Consider the following 26,637-nt stretch of genomic DNA (forward strand, 5'->3'; position numbering starts at 1 on the left):
TAGATTACTTAGGGACAGCAGGAATCCTTGTGTGTCATAAAAACGTGAAAAAATCAAGTTTCCAGAGGCCATCAGGGGGCAGATTGATAATAGGCTGTTGAACAAACAGCAATGTGCTGTGTCACCTCTGGTCCACAACTCTATCTCTGTATGACATAACTAAACAGTGGCCAGAAAAAAAATATATACTCAAAGGATATAAACTGACAGAAAAGAAATTATACTCCTCTTATAAGGGATAATTCACATAAGCATCAGCCCTTAAAGCTCATTCTTTCTGGAAGCTAAAATAAGAGGGAAATGGGAAAAATTGCATTATCTACAAAATTTGGATGATGTTTTGAAAGTTCATTTGTTCAAGAGTAAAAAGGCAAATCAAACATGCTGTTTTCTATTTGACAATTTTCAGAAGCTTTCCTTTTCATGAAATCAAACTGAATGCAATGCTCAGCTCTACCACCTACTGCTAATACTAGGCATTATTTCTCAGGTGCAAGGGCACATCAACTACAGCTGAAGTCCTAGTGGTCTCCTTCATGCCACTTTACTCTACAATGTAACCAGGTCCTTTCACATGCCTTACAATTGCTCTCTAGATTTTTCCTTAAGTCATGCAGAAGAAAAAATGCTATATTCAAAGTTCAAGAAACTAATTCCTTTTCACACAATTAAATGTTCAGAGTACAAAATTAGTTCCAGTCTAGTGAACTTTACTCGCTCCACTTTAGATTTTAATTTGTCAATACAACCCACATGAACAATGACCCCAAAATGACAAATACGCTTCCTAAGTTCCTGATTGACTTCTCAGGATGTTATATTATACATTCAGCTAAATTTCCTGCAGTTGAAAGCACATGAAAACTCTACTCAGCCAAGGTCTAACATTTTCTGTGAGCTACTGAAACCTTCCTCATAGTGAAAAGGAAGTATTTCCCATCATTTATGAATCCTTATTGTCCATTTTTAAGCTGGAAAACTCACATCCCTAGGTTTTTTTTTGTTTTGTTTTGTTTTTATTGTTGTTGTTTTTGCATGTTCTTTGGTTTGTGTACTGGGGTATTATGTTGCTCTTTGTGGGTTTTGTTTTCTTGTTTTGTTTTGTTTTGTTTTTGTCATGATAAAGCCTCTTTTTTTCATACAAAATTAGAACAATGGATGAATCATACACAAACACAAAGGAATTTTTAAAAATTATGGACCATTTTTTTGAGTCTCAGAAACATAAATGTTTGAATTAAAAAAGTTAGCCTTCTTAATTTTCTCATTGGTAAAATATTTTCTATAATTTGACTACCAAGTTCCATGAGAATGCAATCCTAACAAGTGTGCAGTAACATCTGCACTCACTGTGACATTCTGCCCAGTGGAAGACAGATGGTTACAGCTTTGGGAAGTCTTTTTACTCTAGGCAACCAGAGATTGAAGTTTAGGATAGCTCTCACCTGTTAGATTACAATCAGAAACTAATCCATATGTAAGATGAAAATTAAGACATTTTGTGTTATTTATTTTCTTCTTCAAAATTATCCATAAAGGAAAAATACCACAAGAATCTTAAATCATTATAAGTTTTGGAATCATTATATAAACTTTAATACACTGATGAAATAGAATATTTGAAGCAATTAAGAGTCAAACATGAATATATGCCAATAAAAATTATTACAGAGAAATAAGAGTTTTAATATATTATAATGTTAACATAATATGTTCATAAAGGATACTTGATTTAAAAACAGAAGGACAACTACAAACTGTAAGTAGTTATTCTTTCCACATAGTGGGACTATCATTGATCTCCTACATGCTTTTTAATCACCTACACTTTTTTGCCACTTTTAGAATTTGAAAAAATGTTTCTTATATCAATTGAAAAGCTCTACCTTATACACAATTCTATTTACTTGTGGTTTAGATTTTGTGAGATCAAGCCCTTTCTTTCACACAGTCTTTGATAAAATGATTTATCTTACCCCACAAGCAAGCACACCAGTGTATTTAAGAGGATTGTTGAGCATATTTTAAATTTTGACCCTCACAATAAGCATCAAAGGTTAAAACTGAAAAGAAAATCTCCTTTCACTAGTTGTTTATGACTGAGTCACACTACAATAAATTAGAACAAATTAAAAAAATAGCCTTTATAACATTCTCATTGGCAATATACTTTATAAGTGTTCGCATTTAGCTTTTAATCAAATGTTCATTGTTGAAGGGTGTGCAATCCTCAGAAAGGTGAACTATAAAAGATGCTATATCACGCTGCTTAGTGAAGGGTGATTGACTGACAGGTCTAGAAACATTATTTCACAAGATACAACGGAAGTCTTTCTGAAAAGTGGGATTCTGAGAGATTTCTAAATCTTCTGCATGTTGTTCAGAACTCTACAATTAATGTTTCCCTTTTATAATCTAAAAAAAGAGTGTTTACTTATTCAACATGAAAACGTCTAACCCTGAAAATTAAATAGGAAGGAATTTCCTGACAGAAAGCAAGTCCTGTAAACTCTCTCTCAAACTGTGTTCCTCATTGCCACAAACCTCACTGAGGGTACTCATTCTTCACTGTTTTTTTCCCATTTATGTCAAAATTCTGCCAATCCCAACCCATGAAATACAAACTTGGATTATAGTATCTCTGAGTTTACTTGAGTTTCAATTCCTGAACATTGTCTCCATCTCTCTTCTTTCTCAGACAAATAACAGAATATTTCTCTGCACTGATCCTGGCCTCAAGATGGTCTACTTGAATATCGCAGCATGTGCCCAAGGCTCTACCTGAATATTCTGGACACCGAGAAGAATACCTTTGCCCCACATCCACCACACCTCACTAGTCAACAACCTCACCCATCTTCTAGAGTGAGCTACACTTACTATAGAGTCCTAGGGTTTGTTGAGAAATTAAAAAAAAAAATTATCACAGAAAAAGAGAAATGATTAGATTACAACAGGAAAAAAGTCTTAGGGCCATAAATAAATATTCATATCATATAAAGAGATTATATTAATCCATAAAAATCTCATGTATTCTCAAATGCTGAATTCTAAAGAACACTTCTGTATCTAAAATATATCCAACTGAGAGAACGCTGGAGGACGTTCGGGGCAGAGAAGTGGACTGTGATGGACGCGGTGTTTGGAGCTGGTCCGATGGATCACTGAAGTGGCGGCGATGTCGTCCTGGTTTGGAGGCCTGGTCTCAGGCTTGGGCCACTTCTTGGGTCAGGTGGGGAGCAGCTTGGCTTCCCTCACTGGCCATATCTCCAGCTTCACCAGGGAAATACTTCTGGATGACTTAGGAGACCCAGAAGCAGCATTACATCATTGCTGGGAAGAGGAAATGGAAACTACTGATTCCACACTAAGATGTGAGAATGAAAGACTGAAAAAGTATTGTACTGATCTGGAAGAAAAGCATGAAGCATCAGAGCTGCAAATAAACCATCAGTCTGTAAGTTACCAATATCAACTGCAACAGAAAGAGGTAGAGATCAGCCGCCATCTTAAAGCAAGACAGATTGTACTGCAAAATCAAGTGTTTCAACTACAGGCAGCTGCTCAATGGGTACCTTCAGGAGCTGGTGGTGTACCAACAACAACTGCTCTGGCTCCATTCGGTTCCGGGATCAGTAGTCATTTTTCCGCCTTCCGTGATGATGACATGGATTTTAGTGACATAATTTTATCACGACAAGAAACAAGCAGATTGTCAATTAAAGTTGCAAGATATGAACCTGAAGTTGGTCACTCGAGGCAGATTGCTGAGGCTCAGGGAAAATATCATTCTGACACAAGTGAAATCTGCAAAGTACAAAATGCTATCAAGACTCTTCAACCAAACCAAAGTCCAGACATAGATGATCATCAGCATGAAATGTCAGTTTTGGAGCAGAGTTCTACTGTGGCAGAAAAGGGAAAAATCCTTCCTCAGAGTTCAGCAGTGGAAGAAGTGTTCAGGCTAAAACAAGCCCTGGCTGATGCTGAGAAGGAAATCATGAGACTAAATGGCTTAAACCAGGATAACCGTCTTGCTGAAGACAATCTGAAACTTAAAATGCATGTTGAAGCTTTAGAAAAAGAAAAGTCATCATTGAGTCAAGAAAAAGAGGAACTTCAGATGTCACTGTCAAAATTGAGCTGTGACCATCAAGTCATGAAAAACAGAGCTTCAACAGACATGAATTTGAATGTACGATTACTAGACTTACAAGTTCACTTGAAGGCAAAGGAGGAAGAACTGAATGAGACTATCAATGAAGAGAAAATGCTGATAGCTGAGTTAGAAGAACTGGATCATCCGAATCAGGAAGCTACAAAGCACATGATTTTGATAAAAGATGAGCTATCCAAACAACAAAATGAAGGAGACCTTGTCATCAAGAAGTTGGAACAAGAACTAGATGATGAAAAAAAGAGAGTTCATCAACTTGAGGATGATCAAATGAACATATCCCAAGAGTTGCATGTGCAGAAGGAGAAGTTGACTGGGAATGCACAGAGCCTCAGTGATTTGCATTTAACCAAGCAGAAGCTTGAAGGTAAAGTACAAGATTTAGTAGATCAGCTAAATCAGTCACAAAAAAATAGTTTAAACATCCAGCAGGAAAACCTTGGGCTTAAGGATCCCATTAGACAAATTGAAGATGAGCTGTCTGGATTTAACAGTAAGTACCGAAGTTCTCTGAATGAAGACTCTAACAGTCATTGTAAGGATGACATGCTTAAAGAACGGGAAGCAGAAATTGGCAACTTAAGGCAAAATCTTTCTGAAGTAGAACAGCTCAATGAAAATTTAAAGAAAGTTGCTATTGATCTCAAAACAGAAAATGAAATGTTGATTTTAGCACGTGAAGATGTAAGGCGTAAGTTGGAAGAATCTATTGCTGCTAACAATCAAATCTCTCAAGAAAAAGACACTATCATGGAGACTCTAAAAAGAGACAAAGAAGAGATAGAAGCCAAACTTCACCAGGCAGAAAAAAGACTGTTGGAAGAAGCAAATAATCACAGGCAGACTATTCAGGAACTCTCCAATGCACATCATTTGAATACCTCTGCCTTACAGCTGAAACATGAGTGTGTAGTGCAACTCAATCAAGAGAAGGACTTTGAAATAGCAGGACTCAAAAAGAATATTGAGCAAATGACTGCTGATGAAAAAGAAATGGAGGAAATTTTGGCATCTTATATAGAAGACGAGGAGCAATTGAAACAAGTCCTAAATGAGAAAGAAGTTTTTATTGAAAAACTCGAAGAAAAAAATTCAGAACTACAAAAGGATTTAGATAAGTGTTCTCAGGCCTTAAGAGAAAATGAAACTTTAAGGCAAGTCATTGAAAGAAAGGACAGAAATCTTACCTACATGAAAGCAGAAAACAACTATCTGCAATTCGAACTGGAAACACTTAGGGAACAGCAAAATCAAGCTGTACCAGTGGCTGAGCCTAAAGCTCTTGATGCTATCACAGAACTAGAATTGGAGGTATCTCAACTGAATATAGTCAAAAATCATCTGGAAGATGAAATTAAAGACCATCTGAATATAATTGAAAATCAAAACCAGCGTAAAATGCAACTACTTCAGTCTTTACAGGAGCAGAAGGAGGAAATGGATGAATTGAAGTACCAATATGAGCAGATGAATGCTGCGCAAAGCCAGTTACTTTTAGACAAAGAGGAGGAGATTAAGAACTTGCAGACAACTATTGAAAAAATAAAAGCCCAGTTGCCTGGAGAAAGAGGAGATGCTCAAACATTGAATTCTGATATTTTTCAAGAGACCAAAGTAAAAATCCTAAGAACAAAAGAGGTTCAACACTTACAGGACCAAGAATTACGCCTAAACCGGGAGCTAGAAAGGCTACGCAGCCAGCTCTTGGAATCAGAAGAGTCTTACGCCCAGGAAATATTGGCTGCGGAAGACAAAGAGATTCAACTGAGACAGAAAGTCACACTCTTGGAGGAGAAGCTAGCTACATCTTCTAAGGCAAGTCATCAAGCCAGTGTGCAGATAGAGTCCCTGCAGGAACAGTTGAGTCTGGTCTCTCAACAGAGGGATGAGAATGCACTGCAGCTTTCGCTCTGCCAGGAACGAGTAAGGCAGTGTGCCCTGTCATCAAGTAACCTAGAGCACTCCCAAGAAGAAGAGAAAGCTATGCATTCTGCTGAACTAGCCAAAGAAAAACAGTTGGTAGCTGAATGGAAGAACAAGGCCGAAAAGCTAGAAGGAGAAGTATCATCATTGCAGGAACGTTTGCATGAAGCAAATGCTATGTTGGATTCTGCTTCCAAACTGAGAGAAGACTTAGATCTCAAGGAAGAAGAGATGGAAGAACTGAAAAAACAAAACGAGCTCCGAAAAGAAATGTTGGACCATGCACAACAGAAATTGTCCACTTTGGTCAACAGCACAGAAGGAAAACTAGACAAGGTCCTCATGAGAAACCTTTTGATCGGTCATTTCAAGGCACCAAAAGGCAAACGTCTTGAAGTATTGCAGTTGATGGGGAGCATTCTGGACATTCCAAAGGACAAAATGGAGCAGTTGTTGCATAAAGATCATGGTGGTGTCAGTAAGAGAAAGCAAAAAAGCGGGTGTATGTAAGTGTATAGGTACTAGGCATTTTATTTTATTTTTTGAGTTCTTGTTGTTGTGATTTTTTGCCATAGTACTTTTTTAAAAATTTGTTTTGTTTTTTGTAGCACTTTTTGTTTATAGAATTTTGTTCCAATGTAGCAGTTAATCATCACCAGTCATCAATTCTGATGTAATTTTGTGAGCAACTGTACAGAGCAGCATTCTTGAACCATTAGTTCCAACCTCTTTTTTTAAAAAAAGAATAATATTTCTTAAATTTAATGGCATTAAGATAAAAATGATACATGTAATTACAGGAAACAAGAACAATCCAACCCATAAGAAGGAGGTCTCAGATTTAGAGTACATGAAAACCAAATATAATGTTGCAAAAAGTTGAGAATATTTATTTTATCTAAGATAACATTGTACAACTACCAAGGGAAAATTCCAACGGGGAGGACCTAAACATGAAGCTTAGTGGATAAATTCTAAGATGCTTTGAATCCCAATTCTATGACCCCTATCCATTTTGCTTATTTCCACTTCTACAGAAAAGTCACTTCACATTAATCCAGTTTTCCAGATGTTAAATATGTCCAGAAGGAAGAGTATTTTTATGAGTCAACCCCAAAGTGGGATCACATGATCCATTGCCAATGCAAAAGTTAATTAGTAAGAATGCATCATTAAATATCTGGACTGTTTATCTACATACTATTGGGGGCTCTACAATAATTCTTATAAACACATTTTATACAACAGTAGATCAAAACAAGTTGGGGAGAGAAATAAGCTAACAACAGTTTTTGAAAGATGAAAAGCTTAAAATAGTAGTAGTTACAAACTTTTGATAAATTAAGGTAAAAGATGAATCAAAAGTTTCTATCTTAAGTAGGTGAAATCAGAGAAGAGAAAAAGCAGATTGCATAGCACATACTTCTCTGACACCTGTCGTCTCTAAAACCACTCAGAACATTTTTATTAAAATTAATTTAAATTAAATTTAATATATTTTTAAATATAAATTATATTATCATTTAATATAAATTAATCGAATTTAAATTTACTTTATTAATTAGTATTGTTTAAATTTCTTTTATTAATACTATTGTTGGATTTACATTTATTTTATTAACTGATATTGTTTATTAACTTGAATTATAGTATGATTTATATTTAAAAATTCATTAAATTTCATTTAAATTAATACAATTTAACAAAGTAAATTTAAATAATATAATATAGATTGAATTATTTAATATTTACTCTATAATTTAATATACATGTCAACAAAGTTAATTTTAATAAAAATGCTCTTAGTTGTTTTAGAAATTACAGGTGGCAGTGAAGTATTAGCTATATTATCTTCTTTTTTCTCCTCTTTGATTTTACCTAACTTAAGATAGAAACTTTTGGTTTATCTTTTGTTTCACTTTACAAAAATAAAAAAAAGGAAGACAAAACACCCAGTAGCTACCCATATCAGCTTTTCCTTTCTTATTTCTAAATTTCACCTTAACATTTACATTATTTTACCAAAATTAAGATGCCATCAGTTGTTAGGCATGAACAAAATCACTGAGACAACAACTGGAAGATGCATCCCAAAGTCAGATTGGCTAAGTATTCAAAACATATAAATATCTGAGAACTGATGACCTCTGAGAGTAAAGTTTCCAACCTATGGAAAGTTTCCAAATGCTATGGAAAATGATGACATTTCTTTTTTTTGTGTTTTTAAGTTGAGAACCTTCTAAGTACCAAGGTACGTTCTCAGAAATTGTAGGTAACTCAAGTCTTGAAATTTCTTATTTTTCCTGTACTATAGAAAAAGGGACTCACAATTCCTTGAGCTCTGCTAGCATTTTAGTGACAGGAAAAACTTCAATGATGCATAGTTTTTTGTTTGCATTCAATGTCTACCGATCTTACATACTTTGGGAAGGGTCACAAGCCACAGACCTTATGCCTTCTGCTCTATTTCGAAGCTTCCAGCATCAGTTGCAACAATTCTAGGAAACACTGGGAATACTCTATGGTACAAAATGCACAATTAATTTTTTTTGAAACCATCCCTAAGACATGAGTCATTAGGTGACTTTCTTGTTCTAAGTATATTTACTGAATTATTATTAAATGATAACATGTTAAGCCAAAATGAAAAATGAAAGCACATGCTTCACATCAGAGCAAGGAAGAAGGAAGAAGGTCTGATGTGTGGTAAAATGCATGAACATGCAAATATTATCCAGCCTTCTGAAGTCTAATTTTCTCCCTTTATAATTTATTTTTTGGAGGTTACATTCTTGCATGATATGCCTGGAACAACTTTTGGGGGGATACAATCAGAAATTCAGCACTAAAATCTGCCTTCCTGCAACATAACATGGCTAACTCCTGAGAAGAATATCAAAGTATATATTTTGCTTCGACGTGCCAAATTACTTGGAATCTTCTTCCAGTAGACTTCACATGGTTGGGAAAAGCAGAGTTCAGATTTGTCAGAAGAGATTTTTATGTATTCTGCTCACTCCATTGTGTCTAGGTGAGCCTTTGGGTTTCAATGCCTGGAAACACACTTCTTATATTTCAGAATTGAAGAGCTCTTGGAAACAGCGACCTCACTGCATGCTTGAGAAAAACATGTTATATAGGTAGCCAGAAAATTACAAAGATTAATATAGATTCAAGATTTTTAAGACAGGGGTTTAATGGAGAAAACAGCAAGAGAGCCTTAGAAATTTCATACTCCCTGCATTCTTAGGAAAAGCTTCTATGTTGTAAAGAAGATAACACCAAACAGAAAAGTTCCTAAGAAAATATTGTGCTTTCAGTTTCCTTGTCTCATAAATTTTATTAAAGTTTCATTAAAGACCCTGAATTTGCTAGCCTTTTTATTAAATACTTATTTGAGATATTCTATTAATGTCTATCCCTGGATTTGATTTGGTCTCACATTAATGTCGCTCCCTGTGACAAAGGGTACACGGGAGGCAGGCAGGATCAGCCTGTCCTCTCCAAGGCACCAGCTGTGGGAACCACCCTCTGACAGAGGTAGTGAAGCACACTAGCTTCTCCTGGGCTGAGCTAGAGGGTAAGTATCTCAACCTGGCCTGCCACCCAACCTGGCCCACAATCACACTGAGTCGGGAGAGGAGACAACCAAGAAGGTGCAACAGTCTCAACTTTATTTTGTCAGGGACAAGTTTATATAGTGATAGAAGGAGGGAGTAGGAAGAGACAGTAGGAAGAACGAAGAAGGGGCAGGTACGTCACTATCACTAAGGGGCCTAGGAAGATTTCAGATTCAACCATTAGGCAGCACGAAGGTCAAAAGCCCATGCAGAGGCTAAAAGCCTGCGAACACCAATCCAGCCAGGTCATGTATACGGAAATGCTCTGGAAGAACCCATGAGGCCACCTCAGCCACCAACCAATAATGGCCTCGGTCCCAAGAGAGGTAAAAGGTTCCAACAATTAAAATGTGTCTACTTTTTATGAGCACAGATGAAATAGTATTTGAGATGATTTATTGCAAACCTTTAGTGCCACAGTCCGGCTGCAGCAAAATAACCGGGGTGTGAGGAGCAACTTGTGTACATTGATACAGCAGGAGTGGGAGCTGTTTATTGTAGGACAGGAGGGGTATATATACATTCCACACAGCTTATCTTAATCAACATAAACTAGATACAGCAGTCAACCAATAAGGAATCTCCACACTTAAAGGCTCCCTGGCGTTCCTTCACAAACCACTCCCTCTGGCAAAATGCCAGGCGCCATCCTGACTTGTTTTCAGACCCTAACACTTTAGTAGTTTATGGACATGGAGTGAGTATCAAATGATATAAAAAAATGGAGTTTTCTTTCATGTCTATCATAAGTCTTTGTTTCCTCAGTTGCTGGGGAGGAACATTAGGATGATTTGCTTAGAGTAAGAAAGACTAGACTGGACAGAAGGGACTGGAGCAGCTTTTCTGGTTAGCGTGTCCATTTGAAAAACTTTTATCTGGGACAGGCAAAATATAACAAAGACCAAAATCCATTGAACTGATCAAACCCTGCAACAGTTAACCAGAGTAGCTTCCTCGTCTCTGGCCCCAATTTTGGAGCAATGCACTGTAGGTGATACTTTGAATGATCCTTGGCACTGAAGAACTGTCATCCAGCAATTTATTTCCTTTTTTCATGTCCTTCTCAGGGATGATAATAAGTGATTTCCAGACATGAGGAGAGGGAGGAGTAAGAGAAGGTACTGGGAAATCTAATAACCCAAATTAGGTTATGTGAAGGTACCAATGTGTAATAACAAAGGCCGTTATTTTGAACAATTGTAATGCACCAAACAATGATGTTACTAAAAGAAACAAAAAGAATAATATGATTTCTATAACTTCAAAATAATCTGATCTTTAGGAAAACTATTTTAAAAATAGTTTGTGCTTATCTATCGGACTTTTTACCTGTTTATCAAGGCTTAGTCTTATGAGGACATGGATTAAAAAAAAAAAATCTTGTAAACTTAGCAGGGTGTGGTGACAGATTCCTTTAATTCCAGGGGTTCCAAGCCAGCCTCAGCAATTTACAGACACTCTGTAACAAAATAAAATAAATACAACTGGGAATGTGGCTCAGTGGTTAAGCATCCCTGGGTTTAATCACATACCTAAACAAACAAACAAAAATTATATAAACAATCTTTTTTTAAACCTATGCAATTGAGATTGATCACAAAGTCATTCAAATCACCAGTGGCACAAACACATAATGAATTTGAATTTGAGTTTTAGATACCAATGAATCTTATGCAAAATGACTGTCCTAACAAAAAATGTGTGGACTTTCATCTGTGTATGTGCAGAGATTCATGTATCTTCGGGTCTATAAAGAAATTCAGTAACCTCATGAGGCAGTTTTTCAACAATCTAATTTCACAAGTGCTAATCTCTTGCTGTAATATATGGGCTAAAAATAACATTTCTAACTCCATATTCTACCTGTTATGGTTTCCTAGAGATGCTGAGTCTATGTAATCTTATTTAGTCAGCTTAGTAACAACTTTAAAAAACAATGACAACTCTGAAGGTATTTTAATTAGGGAACTGGTTGGAAATAGTGCTGTATCCTTCCTATCCTGGTAGAGCAAGAGAAAGAGGTTCAATTGTTGCTTCTAAAGACCTAAGTTGGATTCAGGCTTAGGAAGCCCTTTGATTTACTTCTCTAGCAGCCACGCTGAGAGTTTCCAAGTCATTTATGTGTATACAGAACAAAATCAGATCAAGATGAATAAGCAAATGAGGGTATGGAATCCTGGAGTGCCCATCCACCTGAGGATGTGTGTGGGAGCCACAGAGAGTTCCTCTCATTGACAAGCAGAGGGAGTGCTTCATTGAATCCTTGGGTCCATCTGTGTTGACACACACCTTGTGGTCTTCAGGCAAGGACAATGATAGAGTTGACAACTGAAAAACTAGTCAGGTGACTTTAACTAATGGGACTTAAGAACCAACTGATAAGCTTGATGGAACTTTCACAGTAACTAATGAAATGTGGACTTATTCTATCTTATTTTTGGAGCTCTGGGCAACTTGCCAGACAACAATATTTGAACATATATTCACCACTGACATTTTAAGATGTTCTGGAAAATGCCAAAGCAACAGGACTTCAAACCAATATTTCTATCTATTTCACAGTGCCAATCTCAGCTCTTAGCTAGGGCTGGTTACATAAAGACATGAGCTAATGGTCTTTGGCGGTAATGTGTGTGTGTGCATGAGGATTAAGAGTAGTGGTGGTGGAGAGATGTGGAATGTCCATTCAGTAGTTTAATTACTTCAGGATTTTTGAGTGATTATACATACTTTACCTGGCAATTTCCATTAACCAGTAAGAAAGGGATGATATTCTCCTTCCCATTGAAAGGAAATCTGGGTCACTAAGTTAAGAAATACATTTTCTATTTTATGTAAGGCTTAGGGCTAAATGCAGCTTTTATTTTTTTATACAAGAGTAGGCCAGTGCTGAGCACAGGGAGCATATGAAGCTGGAGGTGGCACTTACAGTGAGCAAGGCTGAGCCACACTAAGGAAGGCTAAACCACAGTAGTCTTTGGCCTAGGACCTTAGCTCACCTTGGCTACAAGAATAGTATTGTCACATGGCAACACATTTCTTCTCCTTTCATATTCAGGATTAATGCTTCTAAAGGAATTTGATGGTTTGGGTACAGAATTAATAGCAACTTCATCTTGAATATCCCCCATACAGGCCACTTCATCCTCAGGATTATGGACTCTGGAGCTTTGTTCTCATGGAATTTATTAAGGGGCATATCATATCATGAAAAGAAAGACTGAAAAACAGCTCCTAGAACAATACAGCACTTTAAGCTCCATGTAAAGTACATAATACACTTGAAGCTAAAAGGAAAAGTATTTGTTGAAATAGTTTTGCTAAAATATATACTTCTGCACATAAGAATAGCCAAGAATTGAAGATGATAAAAGTAATAATATAAACGTTGCTTTATTATATACAAAGGGGCCTTAATAAGTTTTAAAAAGTTTCTTACAGGAACACTTTTTATATTTTATCTCATAAGGACATTTAACAAATATATACAGAGAGAGAAGTATAAAAATCTTTTTAGAGCAAATGTTCATATGCAGAAATGTATAACAATTTAAGTGTTCTATCAGAATTCTCCTTGGGATGTTGATTTTTTAGTTTTTGTGAGAGACTGAAAGAATTTTGACAAATAAGGTGATCCCTTAGGCTTTATAAGGAAAAATCATAAATTAATTAGATTTCTTGGTATACAGTTGACAGTTTATTCTCTAAACTTGTGACCTAAGCCAAGTATCTCTAGTGGATAAATATCTCACTGTTTATTTCAAAAATTTTCCCAATCATCCCTGAATAGTGCTTTCTAGGATACTTTAGCACTAAAAATAGTAGTTAAAAAGTATATCCTCTGTATCACACTGAGAATAATTGATGGCTAGATATCTCAGATTTCAAGTCAAGTTTCTTCCAGACACATCTGTGCAACAAATGAAAATGCAAAGCATTTCATTGTATAGTGTTTCATTTGATTGGGGAATAAATTGAAAATTTATTCCTGTTTACTTTTCTGTTCACATTAAATATGTGATATAGAATATGAAAGCAAGTTACAATTTTGTAATGTCTTGAGTATAACCAACTTGTCAAAAGCGAAGATTTATATATTTCTAAAAATAGATAGCTATCACTACTTCAGCTATTTGATACAATATTTTGAATGTTTATCTTAAAAATAAATTTTCCTTCTATGTAAGCATATCTGTTTCCTGAATGAACATACTATGTTCTGTGTATTAATTAGCTTTATGCTTGAGTACAGAGATTGCAAAACTTTTTCTTCATAAAATCGTATTTACTGTTACAAAAGCAGAAAACATTGCTGAGAAAGCTCAATCTAGTGAGTTTTGAAACCCACCAGAACGTAACAATGGTAACATAAAATAATGGAAAATTGCATTGAGGAAAGACAGAGAAAATAGTGTATTGCCTCTTTTAGAACTCAATTCAAGATGGAAAGAAATAAGTGAAGGGATTTTGTTGTTTTGAAAAATTATAGAGTCACAGAAAGTGTTCAAGGAAGTATAGAACAGTAGTATGTACCTTCCACTCGGTTTCCCCAATGGTTTCTTCTTATACAACTGTAGTGCAATATCAAAACTAGGAAGAACAACCAATGTTAGAACAATGTGTTGTAGTTCTACGACACTGTATCATCTGTGTAGTGACCAATACAAACCAGATAGAGAACTATTCCATTACCACTAAAATTTCTCTTTCCACTTTCTATTTTCTGTTGTGTGTATGTCTGTGTGTATGTGTAGAGTTTACATATGGTAATCATAGCATGTAATATATGTATACAGTGGCATTTCAATATATAAATACAATGTATAATAATCATGTCATGGGCATATCTCTCACAGAGGACATGCCAATTCTTTGTGTGGGGAACATTCAAAATTCTCATTATTAGCTGTTCTGAAATATTACTTATTGTGAGCCGTAGTTATCCTACATGTTACACAAAATAAGGAGTCATTCCATCCATCTGCACCCCTGCACCTATTAATCATTCTCTGCCTACACACCCACACACACCTCTCCCAGGCTCTGTTACCACTATTCTTTCTTGTACTTCTTTGAGATCACCTTTAGTTTCCACATGTAAGTGTGAACAGGCAGTATTTGTCTTTCTGTGCCTGACTTGTTTTGCTTAATATAATGTCCTCCAGTTCTCCTCCCTCTTGCTACCTTTTTACAACATCACTGCCAACACCACCCCCATCACTATCCACTAACTTTTTCTCCCTCTCCATAATTTTGTCATCTCAAGAATGTTTTATGAATGGAATCATGCACTATATGACTTTTTTGAGATTGGCCTTTTTCCATGCAGCATGATATCCTTGGGATTCACCTGAGTTGCTGCATGGGTGAACATTTCATTCCTTTTTATTGGAATAAACATCCACCAGAGTCAGAGCTGGGCCCTGTGATAAGGGTAGGTTTACTTGTTTAAGAATCTAGTGACCTGTTTTCAGAGTGGCTGTACCATTCTCAGTATTCACCAGCAAGGTATGAGAGATCCAGTTTCTCTGCGTCCTGTATCATCTGTATCTGGAATTACCACTTTGGTTTTCTTTGTTTAACCTGTGAAGTGTGATGATGCCTCAAGATGGTCTCAGATTGCATCTCCCTAATGCTAATGATTTCCAACATCTTTTCAGATCGTTATAGTCATCTTTATATCGTCTTCAAAAAAACTATATGTCTTCTTATTTTAACTATATTCATAGGTACCGAGGCTATTGCCAAGCACCAAGTGATTTCTTCAAGTAGTAAGAGCATTTTTAAATTAAATGTTAGTTTTCCTACAGAGGACCCTTTAGCAAGATACCCTAGGAAGTGTATAGAATAAAATTACAATGCATATATACCATTCTATAGTTAATGATTATGAGTAAAATTTAAGAATCACTTTCAAATTGCCAAAGATACAAATAATATAAATTTCTCAAACAAAGTGAAACAGACAATTACATAACATTTTTCAAATTTTAAAATATTAGGTAAGATTATAGTTGTAGTAGAATACAATGGAAAGGATTATAATTTTTTTTCTGGGTAAATCTGTATAGAATAATATCATGTAATGAATATGGTTATAATAATCAGAAAGTGGCTGGGGATATAGCTCAGCTGGTACAGTGCTTGCCTATCATGCACAAGGCCCTGGGTTCAATGCCCAGCACCAGTAATAATAATAATAATAATAATAATAATAATAATAATAATAATATCATAATAATTATAGTTGGAAAGTAAGAAAAGATGACTAAGCACATGTCTTTATATAGGATTAATTGTTCAAGTGACTTCTCTTTATTCTCCTTTTCACTTTTAGTTCATAACACAAAGAAAACTACTGACTCAAAAATTCAATGTAAGTAAACAGTGTAGGGGAATCAAATGCTCACCTGAAAGCAATCAAAATTGTGTTTTGAAATCTCCTGATAATTCTCCTGAATGACTCACTTAACTTATCTGAAATTATTCATCATTTTATCCAACCAATATTTACTAGCACTCATGTGTCTTTACTAAGCTAGCACTGTGTAAGACTCTTGGAGTCCATGACACATAAAATATATTTGATGCTCTTAAGAGACTTAAAATAGAGTAGACAGAGACAAACTTGTAAAATGCTTAATGTTTCCTTAAAAATTTTTTAAAAAAGAAATGATCTCTGTGGTTCAGAAGGGTTAACTCTCTGAACTATTTTAAATATTTTCTTGATAATTCAAATTCATGACTAGAAAAGAGAAAGCAAGAGAAAGACGGAGAGATAGTAGTTGAAAGCAATGGTCTATACATAAAAGTTACTCAGGACATTTTGTTCATTTGCTCTATCATTTTCTCTAAATAAGGCGATGTGCTTTTGGCTAATGAAAATGGTTGTATCTATTGTGTACTCTATGTATGTATTTGCATGTCTTTGTTACTTAATAACTAACCAGCCCCACACATTGCACATAATGGTTTTATCAGTTACCTTTAGAGTACTTTTTTTTTTTTCTTTCCCATTTGAGATTTGATAATCAGAAAAATTCTTCTAGAATAAGCTGAAGAGTGTCCCTGCCCCAAATTAATATGTTGGGGTTCTAATCCCCAGTGCCTCTGAAGGTATCTGTATTTGGAGAGAACATTTTAAAGAGAGGATTAAATTAACACGAGATTATTAGGATGACTTCTAATTTGCTAGGATTGGAAATCTTATAAGGTGAAATTTGAATATAGATGTGTATAAGGGAAAGTATATTTAAAGACACCAGGAGAAAATGAACATCAACAAGCCAGGGAGCCTGGCTTCAAAACAGAGCTGCATATCTCATAGAGATAAAAACAACAACAACAAAAAAAAAAAAAAACCAGTGAGGGAAAGAAAGATCTGAGGAATGAGATGTCCCCTTCTAGGGAATCAACTCCAATGACCTACCCTCCCATTGGGAGTTGGTAACAAATGTATGCCCTACTGCCTACAGTTTTTACCAACTCCCAATAATCCTGTCAAATTATAAACCCATCAGTGGATTGATCCACTGATGACATTTGACCTCATGATCCAATTCACCTTTCTGTGGAGCCACCTGGGCCACCAACTGCAAGTTACCCTTCACCTGTCTTTTGTCCACCTTTCTATTTGGATTACAGATTAACACTCTCAGCTCTGAGATAGAAGCCAAAATTTATGTATCCTTTATACTGTTTAAACAACAACAGATAACATTTATGTCACTATACTAAGCATTTACATAATAGATAAGAGAGCAGATGTCTTTTTTTTGGGGGGGGAGTGGCTATTAGGGATTGAATCAGGGACTCTGGACCCACATCCCCAGCCCTGTTTGGTATTTTATTTAGAGACAGGATCTCACTGTTTGGTATTTTATTTAGAGACAGGATCATCAGGAGTTCAAAGAAAGCCCCAGCGATTTTGTGAGTCTTTATACAAGTTAGAAAGACCCTGTCTCAAAAGAAAAAGTTAAAAAAGGGTTGCGAATGTGACTCAGTGTTTAATGGCCCTAGGTTCAATCCTATATACCAGAAAAAAAAAAAAAAACATTAAACCTAAGCTACTCTAAATGCCTTTGATGCCTTGTCTTTTCCACTCCCCCAGCCTCCACTGGGATCTCAGATCTGCCTCCCCTTATTCTGATGTTCCAATCCACCCGTCTTGTTTCAGTTTGTCAATGCAGAAAAAAACTCTTTCCTGAAACAGTTCACACATCAGTTTTCTTTGCCTAGAACTGTAAATTTCTTCATAATTTACCTGCTAAGCATACTTAATGCTGCAAGAAACAGATGATATTTCATTTACTCAGACTCTTTTTGGATAATCTATTGCAAAGCAAGCATTTCAGTTCTGCTTTCTTGCAATAATTGTACATTTTGAGTAGAGTATATTTTAAAATATGTACTTATTCATCTAGTTATTCACTTATTTATTCTTTCTTCTAAATTAGTTTTCTAATTGGACAGAACTTATGTCTGTTTGTTCCTCATGAATTCCTTTGCTGAGATAGTACCAAGAACCTTGTCACTGTTAAAAGTATACTTTTGGAGTGAGGTAATAATATTGGCCGTATATAGTTGCACATTCTATGTATACTTTAGGAGAGCAAAGGAACACTATGAGGCTTATTTTCCAGATAAATAGAACACATGATTTTAAAGCACTGTTCCTATTGTGAGAACTTAGAAAAAGCATAAGAGCTACAAGCTATAAAGTGCCAGGCATTTTATATTCACTATAGTTAATTTTTACAATGACACTGAGCTCTACAGATGAATTAACTCCAGATTAGGGAAGTCAAGAAATCTACCCAAGATCAAGTTATGAATAATAACTTAGTCAAGATTCAAAACTAGACGTTTTATTTCTAAGACCTCCCTTTTCTTTGCACTACTATCTGTATTGTATGCAACATCTGTTGATCTAAGAAATACTATTAATATTTTTACAAGTTTTACAAGTAATTTGTTTTACGGATATTAAAGTGACATTTCTTGCTTTGAACTTGATTTACAGTAAGACAGACATAAAATATAATTTCTAATTATAATATAATTTCTAATGTACGTGTTAAGCATACTTATGCTTCAAGAAACAGATGATATTTCATTGACTCAGACTCTTCTTGGACTATCTATTGCAAAGCAGGCATTTCAGTTCTGCTTCCTTGCAGTAATTGTACATTTTGAGTAGAGTGTATTTTATAATATGTACTTATTCATCTAGTTATTCACATATTTATTCTTTCTTCTAAATTAGTTTTCTAATTGGACAGAAATTATGTCTGTTTGTTCCTCACGAATTCCTTTGCTGAGATAGTACCAAGAACCTTGTCGGTGTTAAAAGTATACTTTTGGAGTAAGGTAATAATATTGGCCCTATAGAGTTGCACATTCTATGTATACTTTAGGAGAGCAAAGGAACACTATGAGGCTTATTTTCCAGATAAATAGAACACATGATTTTAAAGCACTGTACCTATTGTGAGAACTTAGAAAAAGCATAAGAGCTACAAGCTATAAAGTGCCAGGCATTTTATATTCACTATAGTTAATTTTTACAATGACACTGAGCTCTACAGATGAATTAACTTCAGATTAGGAAAGTCAAGAAATCTACCCAAGATCAAGTTATGTATAATAACTTAGTTGAGATTCAAAACTAGATGGTTTGTTTCTAAGACCTCCATATTCTTTGCACTACTACCTGTATTGTATGAAACATTTGTTGACCTAAGAAATACTATTAATATTTTTACAAGTTTTACAAGTAATTTGTTTTATAAAAATTAAAGTGACATTTCATGCTTTGAACTTAATTTACAGTTAGACAGACATAAAATATAATTACTAATTCACATTATTTTTCCAATTTATACAACTGAAGAAATATTCAAAATATCACCTTATACTAAAGCCTTAGATTCTGTGAACAAAACAAATTTTGTTGAGTTCAAATTATCACTGTAAATAAGCATGACCATAAGAATTGATGGGTGTGTGTTAGTTTCTATTTCTTTGTTAAGGTTGTATGGAAGGGTTCTAATCAATACTTTCCATAGTTCAATTCTTCTATACAATATAATAACAAGTCACTTTGGGGCATTAAATTATTTCACATAGAGTTGACAAAAATATCTGAATGTTTGATTAAACATCTGGATGATTGATTAAATCGGTGACTAGTCTACTGGAACATTTGTACACTATAAAATCACACAAAGAGCTGTCATTGTCTTACTGTGCAAGACAGAAATGGGAAAAAATCAACCTTTCCCTTTAAGACCTTTCTTCACCTGTCTAATAATTTAAATCTGTCTCACAGGGCCATAAGCATTGTGTGTGTTACATCCCTGTCTTCCCTAGAGGGGTGTTGTTTGTTTAGTTTCTGTAGCTGTAAATTGAAACAGAAACCAAGAGAACAACTTAGAAAGATTTTCAGAAAAACAATAGACTCATTCCACTCTTATTATAACATTATTTTTTTAGCCTGTATTTTAATAAGCAGTTTGGCAATAGAAGCAAGAAAGAAATGATATAAAAACCTAGCACCCACTAGATTATAAATATTAGGAATGAAAAATCAAAGAAAATGTAATGCATCAGTATAAAGTATATCTGCCTAAGAAAAAGTTCCATGATAAACCCATGAAATCAATGCAAAACAGGAGATAACCCAACCATATATCAATTACTGACTACCTTAATGTACATCAACAAAAACTCTCAAGGTAAGAATTAACACTTGTCTTGAACTAGTGATTTTTCACAGATTCAATTTAAATGACATATTTTTTTTTCAAAATCACCAATTTATACATATATAAAAGGGAAGAGTCTCTGACATAAAGAAAATATTCAGAACTACTAGAAAGGAAAATACTTCATTGTTCCCTTTTCAGCATTCAGTATATGAATGGATTTTATAAATATGTGCTTAATGAGGATCCAGGATCCAAGGGTCCTCTTTTTCAGAGAGAGAAACATGGAAGGAAATGAGACAGAAGACCACAAGGAGAAAGTTACAAGAGATAAAGTATGAGGGGAAGTAGGTCTTGTTCTGTAGCGTGAAGGGGATATGAAGGAAAAGGCACTATCTTTGTTGAATGCTGACTTGAACCTTGGAGCAGCTCATCCTGACTACCTTGAAATCCCACTTTCACTCCCCATGAACCACAAAGATCATCAATAACCAACTTCCTCAGGTTTCATCCTCAATGTGCCCCTCATGCAGCATCTGACCACGTACACCAACCTTTGCCCCCATCCTCTTTCCTTTTGCCTTAATCACAAACAATATCATGATTTTTCTTTATCCATTTCTCCTCTCATGTTCTTTCTTCTTCAAATCCTTCTCCTCTTTTTTTTTCTTCCAGTTCTTCTACTAGATATTCCCCCCAAATTTTTATACTAAATAAATAAAATACTGTCTAGGAAAGAACAAACCAATGCTGAAACATAATAAGCAATTGAAAAACTGAAGCTTCCTTTTCCTCCATGTGCCTTCTTTTCTCAGTGAAATCCTCCATCCTCATGACTTTAACAATCGCTTCCACATAGGCAAGACTTAACTTTCTTTATGATATTGGTGATTTATTTTGATCATTTTACACACAGCAGAACTACATTTAATTCTTTGTCCTAGTTATAAAAGTCCCTAGATGCGAAAGCATCTAATTTCACAGTTTGTATAACATTTATGGACATTTTAAATTCTTTTTTAAAAAAATATTTATTATTTAGCCTTTATTGGACACAACATCTTTATTTTTTTTTATGTAGTGCCTTCTAAAACGCACACACACACACCGACACCCAAACACAACCCCCCACACACACACGCACACACAGGAGGAATGGTCAAAAGGGAGAAAAGGATACTTGGTATTGTTGATGGCTTCTTCAACAGTAGACACAGCTGGGATATAGCGTGGATTCTCAACTTCAGCAGATGCTGAAAGGGGCTTAAATTTTCATATTAGTCTTTTATGAAGAAAGATTGACTAATACAGGCCTGATTTCTCTCTCAGATTTGGAGATGAATAAGAAAGACAAAGAAGATTTCCTTTTCTAGCACAAGACACAAATGCAGTCACTAGTTTCTGATAGCAATCTGAGGAATTATGTCTACTTGCTCTATCTTGAAGGCAAGAGACATTATGAGGTGATTAATATAATCCTTAGAATCTATTTAACCATTAATTTTCCTAAAATTCTTCCTTTTTAAAATTTTATTTCTGCCACCTTGAGTATTTGCTCCCTGAATACACATATAGAAAGAAGAGCTCAAGGAAAAGAGTCTCCTGAATATGGGCTCTGGGAAGTGAGTAATGGGAGCAAACCCAAACCCCTTCTAAAGGGTAATAAGGAAAATGATCCTAAACAAAACAAAAAGCAAATATGAACAAAATGGCAGCAGGCTCTATTTGTTGGCCACTTTCTCTGCACCAGCCATCAGGTGAGAACTACACACTATGTTCTCATTTACTCTTCAACTCTTGCAAGTGAGAGAGGTTTTATAAATGCATTCTGTCAGTTTAGCTCCAAAATTGCTTTGGTCCCAATTGGTATGCCTGTTACATCCCATGTGCTTCATCTCTTTGCTTTGTCCCCAACTCTACAAAACTGCCTCTTCATTAACTTGTTGGAATTTAAACACCTTGGAAAGCAGGGCCTTATCTGAACTCCTTCTGATCCTTAACTTTAGGTATGGGATTTAAATTTAGGATTGTTCCTGCATAGTAGAAAATTTCTCAACTTTTTATTTCACTCTGCACTGTTCAAACCTGGATTATATTTGGCATTGATAAACAACAATAGGTTAAGTGAACATCAACCTTTTGGCTCAAAAACAAAGTTTCTTAAGTGCAATTGAAGTGGAATTTTTGAGCACTTAAATGAACTTCAATCAGAACTTACAAGGACCATATAATGTTAAAATGAACTCAAACATTTATAGATTAAGAGCAAAAAATTATTTTTGGAAAGGGTAAAGATGGTTCTTTAGTGACATTTAATCCATATTATAATCTGAATTCTGAGAATGATTAAGACTTTGTGATGGTTAATTTTATATGTTAAATAAAATTAACCATCTGAGCTATGATGCTCACATATTTGGCCAAATATTACTCTGGTAATTACTCTGGTGTTTTGGGGTGAGATTTACTTTTGAATCGGGGACTTTTAATTAAATAGATTGCGTTCTGTAATGGAGCGAGACCTCACCTTGTCAACTGAATGCAACTGAAAGCAACAAAAAATCCACCTCTCCCAGACAAGAGGGAACTGTCCCGTGAACTACCTTTGGATTTCAACTACAACATTGATTCTTCGTGGGAGTGCCTTTGGACTCAAACTAGGACACTTTCCTGTATCTCTAGCTCCTCCCAGCCAACCCTGCCCAATCCTGTGAGCCAATAGCTGACAGGCAAGTGCAGGGAAGAAGCAGAGCCCTGCAGGGGGTGAGTGTGCTACTGGCTGCCAGCCCCCGGTCAAAGCCCAGGACTGGCTTCTGAGTTTAGAGGCAGGGAGGGATGGTTGGTATTGGTGGAGCCCCAGGAACCTCGCGCTGTGAGGAATTCTGAGCGCTTGGGTCATAATTGACCCTAGCAACGCTGGAGGACGTTTGGGGCAGAGAAGTGGACGGTGATGGACGCGGTGTTTGGAGCTGGTCCGATGGATCACTGAAGTGGCGGCGATGTCGTCCTGGTTTGGAGGCCTGGTCTCAGGCTTGGGCCACTTCTTGGGTCAGGTGGGGAGCAGCTTGGCTTCCCTCACTGGCCATATCTCCAGCTTCACCAGGGAAATACTTCTTGATGACTTAGGAGACCCAGAAGCAGCATTACATCATTGCTGGGAAGAGGAAATGGAAACTACTGATTCCACACTAAGATGTGAGAATGAAAGACTGAAAAAGTATTGTACTGATCTGGAAGAAAAGCATGAAGCATCAGATCTGCAAATAAACCATCAGTCTGTAAGTTACCAATATCAACTGCAACAGAAAGAGGTAGAGATCAGCCGCCATCTTAAAGCAAGACAAATTGTACTGCAAAATCAAGTGTTTCAACTACAGGCAGCTGCTCAATGGGTACCTTCAGGAGCTGGTGGTGTACCAACAACAACTGCTCTGGCTCCATTCGGTTCCGGGATCAGTAGTCATTTTTCCGCCTTCCGTGATGATGACATGGATTTTAGTGACATAATTTTATCACGACAAGAAACAAGCAGATTGTCAATTAAAGTTGCAAGATATGAACCTGAAGTTGGTCACTCGAGGCAGATTGCTGAGGCTCAGGGAAAATATCATTCTGACACAAGTGAAATCTGCAAAGTACAAAATGCTATCAAGACTCTTCAACCAAACCAAAGTCCAGACATAGATGATCATCAGCATGAAATGTCAGTTTTGGAGCAGAGTTCTACTGTGGCAGAAAAGGGAAAAATCCTTCCTCAGAGTTCAGCAGTGGAAGAAGTGTTCAGGCTAAAACAAGCCCTGGCTGATGCTGAGAAGGAAATCATGAGACTAAATGGCTTAAACCAGGATAACCGTCTTGCTGAAGACAATCTGAAACTTAAAATGCATGTTGAAGCTTTAGAAAAAGAAAAGTCATCATTGAGTCAAGAAAAAGAGGAACTTCAGATGTCACTGTCAAAATTGAGCTGTGACCATCAAGTCATGAAAAACAGAGCTTCAACAGACATGAATTTGAATGTACGATTACTAGACTTACAAGTTCACTTGAAGGCAAAGGAGGAAGAACTGAATGAGACTATCAATGAAGAGAAAATGCTGATAGCTGAGTTAGAAGAACTGGATCATCCGAATCAGGAAGCTACAAAGCACATGATTTTGATAAAAGATGAGCTATCCAAACAACAAAATGAAGGAGACCTTGTCATCAAGAAGTTGGAACAAGAACTAGATGATGAAAAAAAGAGAGTTCATCAACTTGAGGATGATCAAATGAACATATCCCAAGAGTTGCATGTGCAGAAGGAGAAGTTGACTGGGAATGCACAGAGCCTCAGTGATTTGCATTTAACCAAGCAGAAGCTTGAAGGTAAAGTACAAGATTTAGTAGATCAGCTAAATCAGTCACAAAAAAATAGTTTAAACATCCAGCAGGAAAACCTTGGGCTTAAGGATCCCATTAGACAAATTGAAGATGAGCTGTCTGGATTTAACAGTAAGTACCGAAGTTCTCTGAATGAAGACTCTAACAGTCATTGTAAGGATGACATGCTTAAAGAACGGGAAGCAGAAATTGGCAACTTAAGGCAAAATCTTTCTGAAGTAGAACAGCTCAATGAAAATTTAAAGAAAGTTGCTATTGATCTCAAAACAGAAAATGAAATGTTGATTTTAGCACGTGAAGATGTAAGGCGTAAGTTGGAAGAATCTATTGCTGCTAACAATCAAATCTCTCAAGAAAAAGACACTATCATGGAGACTCTAAAAAGAGACAAAGAAGAGATAGAAGCCAAACTTCACCAGGCAGAAAAAAGACTGTTGGAAGAAGCAAATAATCACAGGCAGACTATTCAGGAACTCTCCAATGCACATCATTTGAATACCTCTGCCTTACAGCTGAAACATGAGTGTGTAGTGCAACTCAATCAAGAGAAGGACTTTGAAATAGCAGGACTCAAAAAGAATATTGAGCAAATGACTGCTGATGAAAAAGAAATGGAGGAAATTTTGGCATCTTATATAGAAGACGAGGAGCAATTGAAACAAGTCCTAAATGAGAAAGAAGTTTTTATTGAAAAACTCGAAGAAAAAAATTCAGAACTACAAAAGGATTTAGATAAGTGTTCTCAGGCCTTAAGAGAAAATGAAACTTTAAGGCAAGTCATTGAAAGAAAGGACAGAAATCTTACCTACATGAAAGCAGAAAACAACTATCTGCAATTCGAACTGGAAACACTTAGGGAACAGCAAAATCAAGCTGTACCAGTGGCTGAGCCTAAAGCTCTTGATGCTATCACAGAACTAGAATTGGAGGTATCTCAACTGAATATAGTCAAAAATCATCTGGAAGATGAAATTAAAGACCATCTGAATATAATTGAAAATCAAAACCAGCGTAAAATGCAACTACTTCAGTCTTTACAGGAGCAGAAGGAGGAAATGGATGAATTGAAGTACCAATATGAGCAGATGAATGCTGCGCAAAGCCAGTTACTTTTAGACAAAGAGGAGGAGATTAAGAACTTGCAGACAACTATTGAAAAAATAAAAGCCCAGTTGCCTGGAGAAAGAGGAGATGCTCAAACATTGAATTCTGATATTTTTCAAGAGACCAAAGTAAAAATCCTAAGAACAAAAGAGGTTCAACACTTACAGGACCAAGAATTACGCCTAAACCGGGAGCTAGAAAGGCTACGCAGCCAGCTCTTGGAATCAGAAGAGTCTTACGCCCAGGAAATATTGGCTGCGGAAGACAAAGAGATTCAACTGAGACAGAAAGTCACACTCTTGGAGGAGAAGCTAGCTACATCTTCTAAGGCAAGTCATCAAGCCAGTGTGCAGATAGAGTCCCTGCAGGAACAGTTGAGTCTGGTCTCTCAACAGAGGGATGAGAATGCACTGCAGCTTTCGCTCTGCCAGGAACGAGTAAGGCAGTGTGCCCTGTCATCAAGTAACCTAGAGCACTCCCAAGAAGAAGAGAAAGCTATGCATTCTGCTGAACTAGCCAAAGAAAAACAGTTGGTAGCTGAATGGAAGAACAAGGCCGAAAAGCTAGAAGGAGAAGTATCATCATTGCAGGGACGTTTGCATGAAGCAAATGCTATGTTGGATTCTGCTTCCAAACTGAGAGAAGACTTACATCTCAAGGAAGAAGAGATGGAAGAACTGAAAAAACAAAACGAGCTCCGAAAAGAAATGTTGGACCATGCACAACA

General features: G+C 36.1%; 1 protein-coding gene across 1 annotated transcript in view; it reads left to right on the forward strand.

The window, feature by feature from the left end:
* The first annotated feature begins 3,178 nt into the window (after nucleotides 1-3,178).
* LOC143637838 (thyroid receptor-interacting protein 11-like) overlaps nucleotides 3,179-26,637 on the forward strand; it is a 43,933-nt gene continuing 20,474 nt past the window's right edge. The window contains exons 1-4 of the mRNA XM_077105121.1: nucleotides 3,179-3,889; nucleotides 4,610-4,807; nucleotides 23,396-24,061; nucleotides 24,179-26,038. Coding sequence (XP_076961236.1) covers nucleotides 3,179-3,889; nucleotides 4,610-4,807; nucleotides 23,396-24,061; nucleotides 24,179-26,038 — 3,435 coding nt within the window. The remainder of the gene's footprint in view (nucleotides 3,890-4,609; nucleotides 4,808-23,395; nucleotides 24,062-24,178; nucleotides 26,039-26,637) is intronic.

The sequence above is a fragment of the Callospermophilus lateralis genome, chromosome 13, assembly GCF_048772815.1.
Source record: "Callospermophilus lateralis isolate mCalLat2 chromosome 13, mCalLat2.hap1, whole genome shotgun sequence".
Classification (NCBI taxonomy): domain Eukaryota; kingdom Metazoa; phylum Chordata; class Mammalia; order Rodentia; family Sciuridae; genus Callospermophilus; species Callospermophilus lateralis.